This window comes from Macaca mulatta, chromosome 20 (assembly GCF_049350105.2).
Source record: "Macaca mulatta isolate MMU2019108-1 chromosome 20, T2T-MMU8v2.0, whole genome shotgun sequence".
Classification (NCBI taxonomy): Eukaryota; Metazoa; Chordata; class Mammalia; order Primates; family Cercopithecidae; genus Macaca; species Macaca mulatta.
Window position 1 is genome coordinate 83,062,379 of NC_133425.1, and position 15,652 is coordinate 83,078,030.

The window sequence follows — 15,652 nt, forward strand, 5'->3', positions numbered from 1 at the left end:
CAGCTTTCAGTGCAGCCCCCGCCCTCTGCTCTAGACTTGGGTGTACCCCAATCCCACCCCAGGCCTCCAATGCAGTCTCCCAAGTACCTCCAACCTGTATTACTCTCCTGCCCACCCTTCAAAGTTCAGCTCACTGTCACCTCCTCCAGGAAGCCCTCCCTGACCACATGAGAGTCTCTATGGAGGCTCTTAGCACCGCTCCTGCCCCCTGCAAGGCTGCGTGACAGTTCCACCCAGTGGCAATGGTGATGGCCAGTCAATGCCTGTCTGACCCACTGAGCTTCCTGGGGGCAGGGCTGGGTCCACCTCCCTCCCTCCCAGGGGCTCAAGGAAGGCGGCTACCAGAGTGAGTGAAAGTAGAACCCTCTCCTGACTCTGGTCTCAGCATCCTTACTAGGAATGCAGAGCCAGGGTCACGGCCACAGGCAGGGGCCTTACTCAGGCCCTGTGGGGTGCACAGCCTCCAGCCTGGGACAGGCACCCAGCTCTCAGAACAGCCCCAAAGTACAAACCCCAGCGGCGCGGCAGTGTCTCACCATCATCTGCAGGCTGGACAGAGCTTGGCCCACCTGGAGGGATGGGCAGGGCGGCTCCTACCTGGGCCTCACCTGCTCCATTCCCTGGGCTTACCTTTCAGGGTGTAGCTAGGTTTGCACCAGTGGTCATCACGTGGGCTCATCTGCCCCTGGAGGTGTCCCAGGCAGGCCCAGCCGCTGGTTCTAGGCTGCACCTCCTCCCTCCCAGCCTCCCTCTATGCCAGCCCCAGAGGCAGACACAGCAGCAAATGGAGCTTGTGCTCCAGGCCCCGGGGGCCTCACAGCTGTCCACGTCTGCATTTTCTATTTTTTGTCTCAAAGGAGGAGGCCCCCAGGCATGTAAGCCTCAGGGTCTACAAAATGTGGCTCCTCCTGTGTCCCCAACTTTTAGTGTCATCAGGGTTGAGATGCAGGACATCGCCCCACACAGGACACAGACTCAGCCAGGTTCGCAGCAATAAATCCCCTGGAGGAGGCTGAGGTCAGAGCTCCCAGTGCCTCTGCTCGGAGGGTTGGGAATCTGCATTTCTGTGATGCACCCTCCCCCCTCAACACACACAAACCCTCCCCAGGTAATGCTGCAGGTCTGGGAACTGCACAGGTGGGGGCACCCCTGTGGGTTCCACCTGTCCTGAACGTGGCCCCCACTGAGCCGTGCGCACTTTTCTTCCTGGATGGGAGTCCCTGGCTGTGCTCGGGCAGGTCTGTCAGCCTTCTAGCCCCTGGGGGTCAGACGCCACTTGTCTGTTTTGGGGGACGCGGTTCAGCCTGTCACGTGTGTGTCCCCACCTTGCAGAGCTGAAAGGTCTTCCTGCAGTGAGAGAAACACACAGTTTAAAACATGGAAAGTTGTGCCGGGCGCGGTGGCTCAAGCCTGTAATCCCAGCACTTTGGGAGGCTGAGACGGGCGGATCACAAGGTCAGGAGATCGAGACCATCCTGGCTAACGTAGTGAAACCCCGTCTCTACTAAAAAAATACAAAAAACTAGCCGGGCGAGGTGGCGGGCGCCTGTAGTCCCAGCTACTCGGGAGGCTGAGGCAGGAGAATGGTGTGAACCCGGGAGGTGGAGCTTGCAGTGAGCCGAGATCGGCCACTGCACTCCAGCCTGGGCGACAGAGCGAGACTCCGTCTCAAAAAAAAAAAAAAAAAAAAAAAAGAAACATGGAAAGTCCACCTGCCTTCTGGCTGCAGCCGCCTGGTGGCCTGATTGGCCGCATGGGGGCCGTGAGCCCCTAGGTTTGAGACCCTGAGGCCCCCGGTGTGAGCCTGGGCGTGTCCCCTCCTTTCCATGGCCTTATTCCTCTCATCTGTGAAATGGGTGGTGGGGGGACTCGACCCTCCCCCCACGCTCCCCCAGTCTGGCTCCCATCCTGCCACGTTGGAGCTACCCACTCCGTGGTCTCTCAGTCTGTAAATATGACCAGCCCCTCCATCTCCAGCCTGGCCTCTGCACTCCTGTGTGGCCAGTGTCCCCTGCAATGGGTGTGGACAGGGAGACAGGTAGGTGGGGGTGGTAAGGGATAGGAGCTTGAGTCCAGAGGACCTTCTGAGACCACCTGAGAAGCCTCAAGAGGGACCCCAGGCAGAGCCTGTTTCTGTTCAACGATGTCACTCCCCTTTAAAAATGTAAGGCCGGGTGCAGTGGCTCACGCTTATAAACCCAGCATTTTGGGAGGCTGAAGTGGGAGGGTCTATTGAGACCAGCCTGGGCAACATAGCGAGATCCTCTCTCTACAAAAAATGCAAATATTAGCCGGGCACAGTGGCACATGCCGGCAGTCCTTCTGTCCATTACGTAAAATGTCTCCCTGGGAGACACCAGGACATTGACCACACCAAGGCTGGCCGGCCGGTGCCCCCAGGGCTGGGGACTCAGTGCAAGAAAACTCAAGGCCAGGCTTTTTTTTTTTTTTTTTTTTTTTTTTTTTTTTTTGAGACGGAGTCTTGCTCTGTGCCCCAGGCTGGAGTGCAGTAGTGCGATCTCGGCTCACTGCAAGCTCCGCCTCCCGGGTTCACGCCATTCTCCTGCCTCAGCCTCCCGAGTAGCTGGGACTACAGGCGCCTGCCACCTCGCCCGGCTAATTTTCTTGTATTTTTAGTAGAGACAGGGTTTCACCGTGTTAGCCAGGATGGTCTCGATCTCCTGACCTCGTGATCCGCCCGTCTCGGCCTCCCAAAGTGCTGGGATTACAGGCTTGAGCCACCGCGCCCGGCCAAGGCCAGGCTTTTTAAAGGGTGTAGACACGGGTGTGGTGCCCTGAGCTGTCCAGTGTGGTCTGGATTCTTGACGCCACTTCCCCAGGGCCCCAGGCGAGTAGCTCAAGTCTGGCCTTGAGTTTTCTCATCTGCAAAATGGGGGTCTTACATTCCTCATGGAGTGGGGGAAGGGTCAAATGGCAAATATGTGTGGAGGGTCAGAGCACAGCCAAGCTGCCCACCAGGGCTCTGCAGAGGGGCTGCGGGGCCGTCTCCTGCAGCCCTGTGACACTCAGTACACGGCCAAGGAGGAGCAGTGAATGTTATGATTCCTACCAAAGCCAAAGGCTGACTCGTCTGCTCTCAGCCTCATCAGTGGGGACCCAATGGATGAGGGCTTTTCTGGGACGTAGATGCTGAGTTCTCGTCCATGACGCCCCATGCTTCATCTCATTCCCGCGTATTGATCATTATTGAGACACGTTCGTCTCAGGCTGCAGGCATTAATAATGCATAAAAAGAGTGAGTGTACCAGCCAGCCGCCTGGGAAGGGCAGGCATTACACAAAGGGGAATCGATCTGCATTTGCTTCTCCCTGAACTCTGGCTCTCGTCCGCCAGCTTCTCTCCGAGGGAACTACAGTGATGGGCTCTGCCCTGAGGACGCCTGGTCCCCTGAGGCCCCTGCTCACAGCCAGGAGGACGCAGACAGAGTGTCTGCACTGGGGCAGGCCGGGCTTCGGGAGCTTGCAGCAGGGATCCAACTCAACTCGGGGTACTCGGAGGCTTCAGGGAGAGGTGTCCTCACGGAGAGGGGAATGAATGAGCCGGGGGAGGGACAAAGGCTGCCTGAGAAGAGTTCCTCCAGGAGCAGGAAGGGCCAGAGGCCTGCATGGCCAGCCGATTCCATGAGGCCAGCCTTTCGTCACCATTGAGGACCCCACAGAGGCCGAAGCTCCTGTGCTGAGATGGCCTCTGAGGTTTCATGTAGCTTTCTGAGCACTCGCGTTGATCAGCAGAGAGCCCAGGACGTGGAAACGCCCCAGATATGCATCCCTGTAAGAGTCTGGAGGGGCACAGCCAGAAACCAACGCCCTCGGGGAGGGTGTCAGTTGGTGGCGAATGGGGCCACAGGGCCCCTCAGTGCCCCTTCGGCCCGGGCTCTGTGCAGCCCGAGGAAGACAGGAAGTGTGCGATGCGAGGCCAGGCATCACCAGAGCGTTCATTTCCCACCCGGGAAGCCACTGTCCTGCCCTCAGGGAAAGAGACACAAACAAGATCAGGAAGCAAAGGCTGCTGGGGCGTCCGAGCCTACTCCTCACTCCAGGATGCTCCCCGGGTTCCAGAACCTTCCTTGTCAGGAGACGGGGGCAGCCTTGCCTGCCTGGCTGCCCTGCCCTTGGCCTTTACCCCTGTGGTGGCTCCTCCTGAGGCAGCCACTGATGTTGGTCCAGGCCAGTGCCAGGAGCAAAACGCCTCCGGCTTCTCGTGTGCCTCCCTCCAGAAGGCTGGCTGGGCCCCAGAATTCACCCTGAGCCTCAGCAGTGAGCCCAGCACCGTGGGGCAGAGCCTGCCAGGCAAGTGGGCCTAGAGTGCAGGAGAGGCTGGAGCCGTGGGGAGGATGGGCTCTGCCCCTTGCTTAAATGAAGCCCCCCAGATGGGGAGCAAAGAGGAGGGGGCTAGGGAAAGGGAGCTGCCCAGTGGTTGTCAGGCGCCGGGGACCCCATATTGCCCAGAGCCGAATGGAAGACATTTGTGCTGTAACCACAGCACTTCCCAGGGTCGCGCCTGTCGAGGGATGCACATGGGTGCAGAGAGGAGAGCAGGCCAGGGCTGGGCCTCACAGGGCCTCGGCGACTGTGGAGCTGCAGCTGATGGCCACAGATTCAGTGACTGAGAACTACAGACTGTCCTTTCACAGTCCGGGAGGTCAGAGGTCAGACGTGGCTCTCACGGGGCTAAAATCCAGGCATCTGCAGGGCTGGCTCCTAAAGGCCCCACGGAGAATCTGGCTCCAGCCTTTCCAGATCCTGAAAAAGCCCCATGGGGAACTTGTTAGGATGCGGATTCTCTGGGCTACCCCAGACCCCCTGAATCAGAAAACCCTGGTGCGTGGCCTGGCCCCTGCGTTTCAGCACGTTCTCTAAAGGGGTTCTGATGCACGCCCGGGTCTCGCGGAGGGACCCTTTGATCAGTGTGGTCACCTCGGCTCCCTTCTGGTGACTGCTGGAGTGGTATTTTCTAGAATATCACTGTTCCTTTCCCTATAAATCTCTGAATTATTTTCTCGGTGGTTACCTGGGGGATCTCGTGAACATGCTAACAGGTGATAGTCTGACGTGGATGCACACGTCGCATCTGCATACAGCGCCCAGCAGCCCCGCGTGTCAGCGCTCCCTTTGGGGAAGGATGGGGTGGGGGTCGGTCCCACCATATGCACACACCGCGGGGCTGCACGCCCTGCTTCCTGGAGACTCAGATTTGAAACTGGGCAGAGGGTCAGGACTTCGGGGGGGATCGGAGGCCACTCCCAGCCTCCGGATCACCCACCCTTCTTTTTGTTGTATAAATTCGGCTGCACTCCTGTTGCGACCCTTGTGTGTCTAGGAATGCCCTGCCCTGTCCTGTTGACCCCCAGCTGTCTGCAGGGGGCCCTGGCTGTCCTCTGACCTTACTTCCCATTGATAACGGGTCCTACCCGGCTTCTGGTGGTGAAATGTTCTCAGCTGGCCTCTGATTTCGGCTCCTACTGTCCCGTTGCTATCAGGGAGGCGGTTCAGGAGCTCCAGCTCCTCCTGCCAGCCCTGCCCCTCCCTGGGCTGCCCCTCAGCTCTGTGCCCTCACCTGTGCCTCCCGGCGGTGCCAGCCATACATGGCTACCTTCCTCCAGCCGCACACCTGCACCGTGGGGCCGTAGTGTTGACTCAGGCCACCCCCTCCCCAGAGCTTCCGAGAGCCTCCCTGGCGGACCGGCAGGCGCCCGTGGTCCCACGGAGTTTTTGCCAGGGTAATAACGCCTGGGTCTCGGCAGAGCAAGTTTGTGTTGATCCACTCCCCATTTCTACTTGTGCTTGGATCCAGCAGCCTAGGGATGGATCCTGAGCCCCCTCCTGGCCCCTGTTGGCCAAATCCTGCTGGGAACGCTGACCAGAGCCAGCCTGGCGCCTCCCTGGGGTGTGCAGGGATCTGCCCTTGTGATTGGTTTGGTGTCAGGAGGGGAGCCGGGAGATCCTGGGAGGCAGGGCTCAAGTGGGGAAGTCTCTGCAGGGGTCTTCCAGCAGGAAGGGCTGCTTGGTCTCTGCCAAGGGGGCGAAGGTCACCACTGCAGGCCCCGGAGGGAAGGTCAGACCCTCAGCTCTGTCTGCCCCGGTCCCTCCACCCTGAGTCTCCAGTCCTGTTCTTTCTTGTCCGGCTCTGGCCTCAGCACGGGACGCTGCCCTGCTGAGTCCGGCCTTCTGGGCCCTGCCCTCCCTCTGCCCCTGGCTACAGGAGGTGGGGGTTTCCCGAAATGCTGCCAGGGAAGCCCCTTGGCTCTTACACTTCACCCTGAATCACCCTAGACTGTCGTCGTCTCTTGGATGAGGCAGTGGCCTCCACAGAGTCTCCCGTGGCCACAGTCTTCCCAGCTCTCTGGCCCCTTGGACCCTTCAAGAACCAGCAGAGCACCCCCCCCCCCGCCAGGTTCGCAGTCTCCGTGGAGATGGCCACCAGGGGCTGTCTGCGCCCCAGTCACCCATGCTGGGGTCCTCCTGGGCTGCTGGAGCCTTCTCTCCAGATCCGTGCCTCCCTGTTGCACGCCTGCTTGGGGGGCCTGCTGGAGATGAACCTGGAAGGAGGGAGGAAGGCAGGGCTGGGCAGGGAGAGGCTGGCGTGGATCTTCACAGATGGAATCATGAGGCCATCCTGGATTATCCGGGTGTTCTGAGAAGGGAAGAGGCCACATGGTGACAGAGGCAGAGATGAGAGTGAGGCAGCCACAAGCCACGCTAGGAGCCCGCAGAAGCTGGGAGATAGGAAGGAGTCTCCCCCTGAGCCTCTGGACGGAGCACAGCCCTGCTGACACTGGGTGGAACCTCCAGCCTCCAGAACCGTGAGAAGGAACGTTTCTGTGTCAGGTCACCCAGCGTGTGGTCACATGGGTGACCGCTGCAGGAGGCTTGTGCCCTCACCACCCAGACAGACCGAGCCTCACTGGGCTGGTACCTGCTGCCCAGAGAAGATGGGCCTGGTGCACCGGGCTGTGTCGGCCTTATGCCCGGCCCCAGGAGAAATGTCGCCGTGACTGCCTGTGTGCTGTCAAGATGAGGAAGAATCCACCAGGGACGCGGGCTCTCTGAGATGCATCTGGGATCTCTGCGATGGAGGGTGGCGCTCGGGCCTGGGACCCGCCTGCCACCCACCTGGCTGCATCTGACTCAGAAAGGGCCCGTGGAGATTTCAGGCGCTCCACTGACCTGGGGGCAGGTGTCTAGTCTCCTCTGGACCCTGGCCAGCCAGTGGTCTTGTGGCTCAGTAAGAAGAGGGAGTCCCATTGTCAGGGGAAATCCTGCCCCCAGCCCGGGGGTAGACTTGGAGGCTCGGGTCAGTTCAACTTGGAAGGGGAGGTCCAGGCTACATCGAGCTGACTCCCTGGACACCTGAAGATGGGGACGTGGGCAGGGCCAGAGCCACCATCCCACAGCTGTGAGACCCCCGTGGGGCTCGGAACCACCTGGGCTGCCAAGGTGGAGTCTTGGTGCCTTCATCTCCTCGTTTGTCAAAGAGGAGTGATCCTCAGGGTTGTCACGGGTGTGGAACAGGCCCTCTGGAAAGCTGGGGGCTGTCACCCGGGCCCAGCTATCACCTGAGATGTGCGGAAGACCCCTGACCTCCAGCTTTCCTGTTGGAGGGGAGTGGCTGAGGGCCAGTGAGAGGTGAGCAGTGACTCCAGGCCTCATCAGGAGCCACCTCCTGACCTCTTGGCTCCCCCGTCAGCTCAGCTGAGATGCCGTCTCTTCCAGGAAACACTCCGTGACTTCACAATAGTGCTCACCTGGCTGCTCTGCCCACCTGCTCCTCTGGCTCTCCCCAGCCTGGGGGTGATCCTCCAGGACAGGGGCCCCTCCGGGTGACCTCTGTCCACCCAGCATCAACCTCCTCCCTCCAGAATGTCCTGGTCAGCCTTTGGCTCACTGCAGCCCCCACTGCAGCCCCCACTGCAGCCCCATCCTCACAGCACACTTCTGTGCTCACCGGGGCCCCTGGGGCACCAGCCGGCACGGTAAGGGCCCAACAGTGTCAGATAAAGGCTGGGTGGATGGGAGGGGTCCAAGGAGAAGCCCCAGGCCCGTTCTGGCCCCTGGGTCATCAGCATAGGTGGCAGCTGGGAACGCAGGGGCCACGTGCTATGAGGACCTGAGATGGAGGCTCTGGGACTCGCATCTTCCAGTGGACCTGAGCCAAGGAGCTGTCACTCAATAAGGAGCCGTCAACGGTGGGGAATACCACGTTCTGACCTGGGCCAGGGTGTGGGGGGCGGGGACCCCACTGTGGGGATGTAGGCTGCGGGATCTCGTGGCCCCTCCTACAGCAGACGGGGAGAGCCAAGCACCATGGAGTGATGCTGGCAGGGCAGGAGCCCTCAGCTCAGGAGTTGAGGAGGAAGAGGAGGAGGAGGAGGGCTGCGTGCGTCGAGTGTGTGGCTGGGCCGGTTCCCCTTGCGTGTGGGTGAGTGGACATGGCGGGGGGACGGCGGGGATGGGAAGTTGGCTTCTAGCAGAGTCGCCATCCAGCAGGAGAGAGGAGCTGCCGGGCAAGGTACAGGCTGAGAACTCTGGAGTTTGCCCTTTCGGTGTTTCTCCAAGTGAGGTCCCTGCACCAGCGGGGGCCACCACCTCACCTGGGAGATAGAAGTACAGATTCCCAGGCCCCACCCAGACCTGGGGAATCAGACACTCCGGGAGTGGGTCAGGCTGTCTGGGTTTTATCCCATCCTACAAAGACCCTATTTCCAAATAAAGTCATATTCCCAGGTCCAGGATGAACGAATATTTTGGGGGGACACCACTTAATCCAGTGCAGGTGCTGACGGTAGGACTAGGAGTCCCCTCAGGCCCCACCTGCCCCTCCATCGTGTGTATCTGTGGCCTCGTCTTCTGTCAGCTACCATCTATGTCCTCAGTACCGTCCACAGCAGAGGTGGCCTGGGCAGTGAATCCTGCCGGCATCCACTCCACTCCCAGGTTGGAGGAGCCCAGGCATCTGGCCTAGCCGGCCTGTGGTCAGCAGTGGCCCAGGAACCGTGCCTTTTCTTGGCACTTGCCTCTGAGTCACAGCAGGTCATGGGAGCCTCACATGCAGGGCCAGGCAGGGCAAGAAACATCACGACCTGTTCCTCCGGGGAAGGTTGCAAAAAAGGCGGGATCTGTGACGTGACCAGGTGGAGGCGCCACAGAGCCACGGTGCAGGTGTGGGGGGCACCGGGTGAGCTCAGATGCCCACCTCGCCTGTGTCACCGCGGCCTGACCCTCCACAGGTGGGAGCCACAGGCATCAGGAGCCATTACCCCTTGGAGAACTGGGCGCCCGGCCGAGGCCTGGTGTCTCATAATGAACCTCTGCAGTGCATTTGGGAGTCTCCTCCTTCGTGCGATGTGCTTGTCTGGATTCGTTTTATTTTAGTGTTGGCACCACATCGTCTTTTTATATATGTGTGAACGTACATATGTAAATATACGTATGATGTTGGTGAGTTAATGTTGGTGGTATTTTTACTACGCAAAGATGTGAGAACCAAATACGGGCCCCTCCGGGGAGTTTCCCATTTGGTCCCTTGTGCCGCATGTGGTGGTCGAGGTCTGAACAGCCGGGGAGGGAGGTGCAAGACCCCATCCTCTCCAGGAGCTTACGGGAGTGGGAGACGTTCACAAAAATCACCCAGCACAGGAGGCAGGTGCATGCGGTCGTGATGGTTCCGGAAGGTCACGTGCATGTGGTCGTGATGGTTCCGGAAGGGTAGGTGCATGCAGTCATGATGGTTCCGGAAGGTCAGGTGCATGCAGTCATGATGGTTCTAGAAGGTCAGGTGCATGCGGTCGTGATGGTTCCGGAAGGTCAGGTGCATAGGGTTGTGATGGTTCTGGAAGGTCAGGTGCATGCAGTCATAGTTCTGGAAGGTGTCCCCAGGGCAGGAGATGTTTTCCTACTTTCCTTGGCTTCCGGGGAGCTCGGAGCCTGCTTTCCTTCGGGTCCTGGGCTGATTCTCGGGCAGGAGCTGGGAGTGGGCTGTCCTGGGTGCTGCAGCATGGCTGAGCCTCGGCTTCTCTGTCCAGGGCCAGCTGTGTTCAGACTGCACATCTTTAGTTTTGGGGCATCGCAAATCCTCCTGGAATCTGATGAAAGCCGTGGACCCTCTGCTTGTTGGCAGAGGATCGTGCAAAAAATTTTGAGTACAGTTTCAGGGGATGTACAGACCACCCAAAGGCCTGGGATCAGAGCCCCCACAAGACAGCGGTGTGCTCTCTGGGCCAGCGTTTGGGGCACTCTCTGGCTCTTGGAGCCCTGATGGAGCATTCTCAGCAGCTTGCTTCGTTTCCTGGACACATGTTCTTGGCTGTGGTTTATATTACTCCTTGTATGTAAATGTCATAGGTTTATTTTCTTCTAGTAAAATTGTTCCTAGTTAGCACAGTGGAATTTTGAAAAAAGAACGCCGTCTTTCATGAACAGTGTGTGGATTCCAGGTTTAGCCCATGGACTTGGAGTGACAGGTATATGGCAAAGATGGGGGGTCGGGCTGCGTAGAAGGTGTTTGCGCCCCCCAGGTGCATGTGTTAATCCTCTCCCCCAGGGCGATGGTGCTAGGATGTGGGGCCTTTGGGAGGTGACGGGGCTGAGGCCGGAGCCTCATAGTGGGGATTAGTGCCCTGAGGAAAGAGGCCTCAGGGAGCACGCTTGCCCCTTCTACCACATGAGGACCCAGCAGGAAGGTGCTGTCCAGGACCCAGAAAGTGGGTCCTCTGCAGACACCAAATCTGCTGGCAGCTTGATCTTGTACTTCCAGCCTCCAGAGCTGGGAGAAAAGCAATGTCTGCTATTCATGAGCCGCCCAAGCTGCAGTGCTGTTTTCCAGCCCGAACAGGCTAAGTCAGGAACCGTGAGCAGGAGACCTCCCAGGGAGTCGCTCGGAGGGGGATTGGTCGTGGGGGAATTGGTCATTGTGCCTCAGTTTCCCCAGTGTCAGGGAAGTGGTGCCCACAGCACTGGCAGGCCCCCCCTGGAGCCAGCACACCAGGTAGGAAGAAATGCAAGCCCCACGCCTTTGAAATGCACAGAACCCCATGTTCTGCCTTCGGGGCGTCCATCTAGTCCCTTGTTTTACGAAGGGCGGGCAGGTCCCCGCAGGACTCAACAGAGACAGGGAGAGGCCAGAGGGGCCATGTGCCTGGCCGCCCACCGGTACCGTGGCTCCTTCATGCCACGGTACCTGTGGCATGTCATCTTTTGGCTGGGTAAGGGAACTGCCCACCTGCCCAAGCCCTGGGTCCCAAGTCAGAGGTGCTGGGATTACTGGGCAGGGAGGTGGTCCCGTGACCCACACTGGGGCAGCGGCAGGAAGCACAGACACACATAGCACAGTGGGCTGGCACCGTGTCTACCCTGTGGGTGGGTCTTCTGGGCTTGGACTCTTTCTGTCCATGTGCTGATGTTTGATGATAATTAGAACAGAAGCATTTTCTTTTTTTCTTTGTTTCCTTTTTTTTTTTTTTTTTTTTTGAGATGGAGTCTTGTTCTGTCGCCCAGGCTGGAGTGCAGTGGTGTGATCTCCGCTCACTGCAACCTCAGCCTTCCGGATTCAAGCAATTCTCCTTCCTCAGACTCCTGAGTAGCTGGGACTATAGGCATGCGCCACAACGCCCTGCTAATTTTTGTAATTTTTAGTAGAGACGGAGTTTCACTATATTGCTCAGGCTGGTCTTGAACCTCTGACCTCGTGATCCGCCTGCCTCAGCCTCCCAAAGTGCTGGGATTACAGGCGTGAGCCACCAGGCCCCGCCCTGGGGTGTTTTCAGGCACATCCTGTGCGCTGAGCCTGGTTGGTTGGTGCTCAGCAATGTTCATTGAATGAATGAATGAATGAACGAACAAACGAACAAGATCCAGAGGTCTGAGGGCAAACACGGGGTGCTGGCATCTTGTCTTAGCCCAGCCCGTTCTTGGGGGGTTGGCGCAGGACCTCGACCCAGACCCCTGTCAGCTGTGCCTCCTGCCCCCCTCACTCTCCTCCCTGTCTCCCTCAGGACCTCCCACTCTCGGGCAAAGGCCGAGGCAGCCCTCACAGCGGCTCAGAAAGCCCAGGAGGAGGCGCGGATCGCCAGGATCACTGCCAAAGAGTTCTCCCCTTCCTTCCAGCACCGGGAAAACGGTAAGTCTCGCCTGGCCTGACACTGGCATCGTAGGGAGGGGGGTGCGTGGATGGCTGGGCAGTCCTGGCAGCAGATGCGTCCTCCGGGGCTGGCAGGCTCAGGTGGGCTCGGCCCCAGCTGCTCCCCTGCCCGGTGTCCACCTCTCCCCCGGAAGGTGCCTGTTTGTGCCGAGGCCTGGCCCGGCTCCCCCGGACGCAGGTCGTGTGTCTCGGCAGGTCTCTCCCGTTCCCACAGCTGCGTCCTTGTGGCACCATGTGTCGCTTGCCGGCTGTCCCTGACGGTGAATGCCCACCTGCCCAGCCTGTACTGTCTGCCTGCCGCCCTCCCCCAGTGTTGTTCTGGAACCTTCTTCATCACGATGGAACTATCCTGTCTGCTGGATCCAGTGTGGCAGCCACTAGCTGGGTGTGTCTGGGGTGCTGGCTCTTGACCTGCCTTTGATGTGAACTGACCTATGATTAAACACACCCGGTGGCTGCTGGGTTGGACAGCGTCACAAATGGCAGCTCCCGCTGTGCCCCTCGGAAGGAGCTGGAAGCTGCTGCTTGATTTAGGAACCTCGTCCTCCCTTCAAGGGGGATCGTGGGTGATACGGCCCAATGACAATGGTGGGGGCGTGGAGGGCGCGGGGTGGGTTACGGAGAGGCCGTGGCCAGCTGCCTCCCATCACCTACCTCACCTGGAAGCTTCCTCTGCACCAGGAAGCATCAGAGAATGGGGTTAGGATCATGTCCCCTCAACCCGAGCTCTGACTGGTGAGAGGCATTCGGATTAGGCTCTGCACGCTGGAGGTCCGCACCCTGACACCACAGCCTTGCATCTGCTTGCAGCGCCTGCTACTCTGGCCTCCAGGACAGGATGAGGAGCCCAGCCTGGGGGCTGCTGGGCTGGGCGCTCACCTGACTGGAACGCGAACCTCAGTCATCTCTAGAGGTGGCCGTCCGCCGCCACTCCAAGGCCTTTCCTTCACCGGGCAAGGGCTGGGCTGGGCTCTGCAGAGCCTGCGGCTGCAGCCTGGACATCAGGAGGATGAGCCCCTGCACCCCCACTGCCTCAGGCAGCTTCTGTTCCAGTGCATCCCCTCCACTCTCCTGGCCCCTCCAGACACGCGGACCCCAAAGTGTCCAAGTGGGAGGGCCGCAGGTCAAGTGCCCTGTGGTCAGTGGCATCCTCCATGGTCTTGTTATCAGGCCCTGACTTTCCTTCTCCCTGGTGCCCCTACTTGCCTCGCCCATGACCAGCTGCCTGGGCTGGGAGGTGGTGGGGCACACACTTGGGGGCACACGTTTAGCGTGCACGTGCATGTGGGAGTGGGCGCGGTGCCGCGGGATGGATGAATGGAACAGGGATGCCGGAGAGGAAGCCAGTGCCGTCGGGGGCAGCTGCTGGAACCCTGACTGGGCCACTCCCCGAAGAATGCACGTAGGACAGGATGGGATTCCTCGTACGAACCCTGGCCCGTGGTCGCCCCGGCTCCAGCCCTGCCCGCAGCTCACATTCCACCGCCTGTAGCCTGTTCCGTTTCCTCTCAGAGCCTCAGTTCTGTGTGTGAAAAGGGGACCGGACAGGGAACGCTGAAGCCTCCATCCTGTGCCAAATCCCCCAGAGACGCGTCCACCGGATGCTCCCAACGTGACTTACTTGGGAAGAGGGTCTGTGCAGGTGTCATTATGGAACAGACTTTGAGACAAGATCAGCCTGGATTGGGGTGAGCCCTAGATCCACAGCAGTGTCCTTAGAAGAGACAGAAGAGGAGGAGACGGGTGGCTGGAGTGAGGTCAGAGATCGCCGGAGCCTCTGCAGCTGGAGGGCGGCTGGAGCAGACTCATCATCGGAGACCCTGGAAGGAAGCAGCACTCCCAACATCTGGGTCACAGCTTCTGGCCTCCAGAAGCGCGAGGATGCCTTTCGGGTGTTTCCACCCCCACCCCCAAGTGGCACTTTACTGCTCCAGTCCCAAGAAATGGGTGCAGCTCCCCCGCCCTGAGAATTCCAGTTAAGACTTTCTAGTTAGAGAGGCTTCCTGGAGGGCTCAGGGTCCTGCGCGAGGGGCCTTGGGCTGACCTTTTAAATCCTGAAGCTGCCTCCTCAGACAGTTCTTGTCCTCATGATACAGGCGTGGGCCCCTGCCGCACTGGCGGGAGTCCAGTCCTCGAGGGTCTGGCTGAGTTGGCCTCACCTCCAGCTGCCGCACCCTGGTCTGATTTGCTGCTTCCTGGGGTGACGCCCCCGGGGCCTTCTCTGAGCAGCATCTTTCCTGGAGGGAGCGTTTGGACCGTGTGTGTTTTACAAGTGCTGGGACTAGTGTGAGATGTGATCCAAGCATTTCCTGTTTCCAGCTCGGATGCATTCAGGATCAGCGTTCCCAGACCAGGCACCCTGGAGCCTTCTTGGCTGCTGGGGAGCGGTGGGGCCAGGGGAAGCTGTCCAGGTCCTTCCTCAATCGTCCTCACAGCCAGGAGCTGAGGTCACCAACAACAGAAGTCAGAACGGAGCCTCCAAGAGGGGAACAGTCTTGCCAGAGCGCTGGTGGTGGAATCGAGATTTAAAACAAGAATTTCAGCTGCAGAGAGCGGCTGGCTCCAGCCTCTTGCCTGCCTGGGAGGACCCTGGCAGCCTCCCAGCCTGAGAGCTCTGACGGTCAGGGTTCTGCCCGAGGCCACGTGAAGGCAGGACCACAAAGGAGCCTGGCCACTGGTATCCAGTGCTCAGGCCACTCCTGGTGACACCCGCCCCTGCCCCAGAGGCAGGAGGACTGAGCGTTGGAGGCTGCAGGACGAAGGCGGCTTGAAGGCACAGGAACGGAGCTGCAGGGGCTTCACGAGGACCCACCCTGAGTCTTCACCACGATGCTTCTAGGAACGTTACCTGCTCAGGAGCTCATTTTAGCTGAGGGTGCCCTCCTGCTGGGAGTCGAGGCCCCCTCTAGGGTGGGGTGTGCTGGGCCAGCCTCATGTGAAAGACCGGGATGCCATTCGGGAGGGCCTTGATCCCAGCCTGCTAGGTCCATAGTGTCTAAGGCACAGGAATGCGGGCCCCTCGGAAGCCCCATCCCAGCCAAGGAGGAGGTGCAATGTGGGTGATCCGTGGGCATGATCGGGGGCCTCTGACGGGGCCAGGGCTGCCCTCCACATGGGACCCTCACAGGGAGACAGAGGTGGTGGGAGGGCCTGGGGCAGGGTTGGGTGGGTACCTAGATGTCAGTGCAGTTCTACATGGACCCTCGCTGGCCCATTGCCTGCTCTGTTGGCAGGACACCCAACCAGGCCAGCCCTGCTTCTAGGGAGTGACCACAGAGCAACAGTCATTGAGTGAGACCTTAGAATGGCCCGCCCACACCCCCGTGTGACGCGGACTCAGATTTGAGAGGGCTGGCCACCCACCCAGAGCCACACAGCTGCACCCCAAGCCCCATGCCAGGGCCATAGTCTCGCTCTGCTCAGCCTTGCATCTTAGACCACCAAGGAGGAGGACGCCGCAGCCCAGCCTCGTGTTGACACAGCATGCCCCGAATCT

The 15,652-nt window shown here is 59.8% G+C and overlaps 1 protein-coding gene across 4 annotated transcripts in view; it reads left to right on the forward strand.

The window, feature by feature from the left end:
• The window catches only part of JPH3 (junctophilin 3), a 111,197-nt gene that overhangs the window by 86,434 nt on the left and 9,111 nt on the right, over positions 1 to 15,652 (forward strand). For all 4 annotated transcript variants that reach the window (XR_013412024.1, XM_077986636.1, XM_077986637.1 and 1 more), the window contains one exon: positions 12,011 to 12,135. Coding sequence is in view for 3 of the 4 variants with exons in the window: in XM_077986636.1 (XP_077842762.1) it covers positions 12,011 to 12,135 (125 nt within the window). In the remaining variant the exon portion in view is untranslated. The remainder of the gene's footprint in view (positions 1 to 12,010; positions 12,136 to 15,652) is intronic.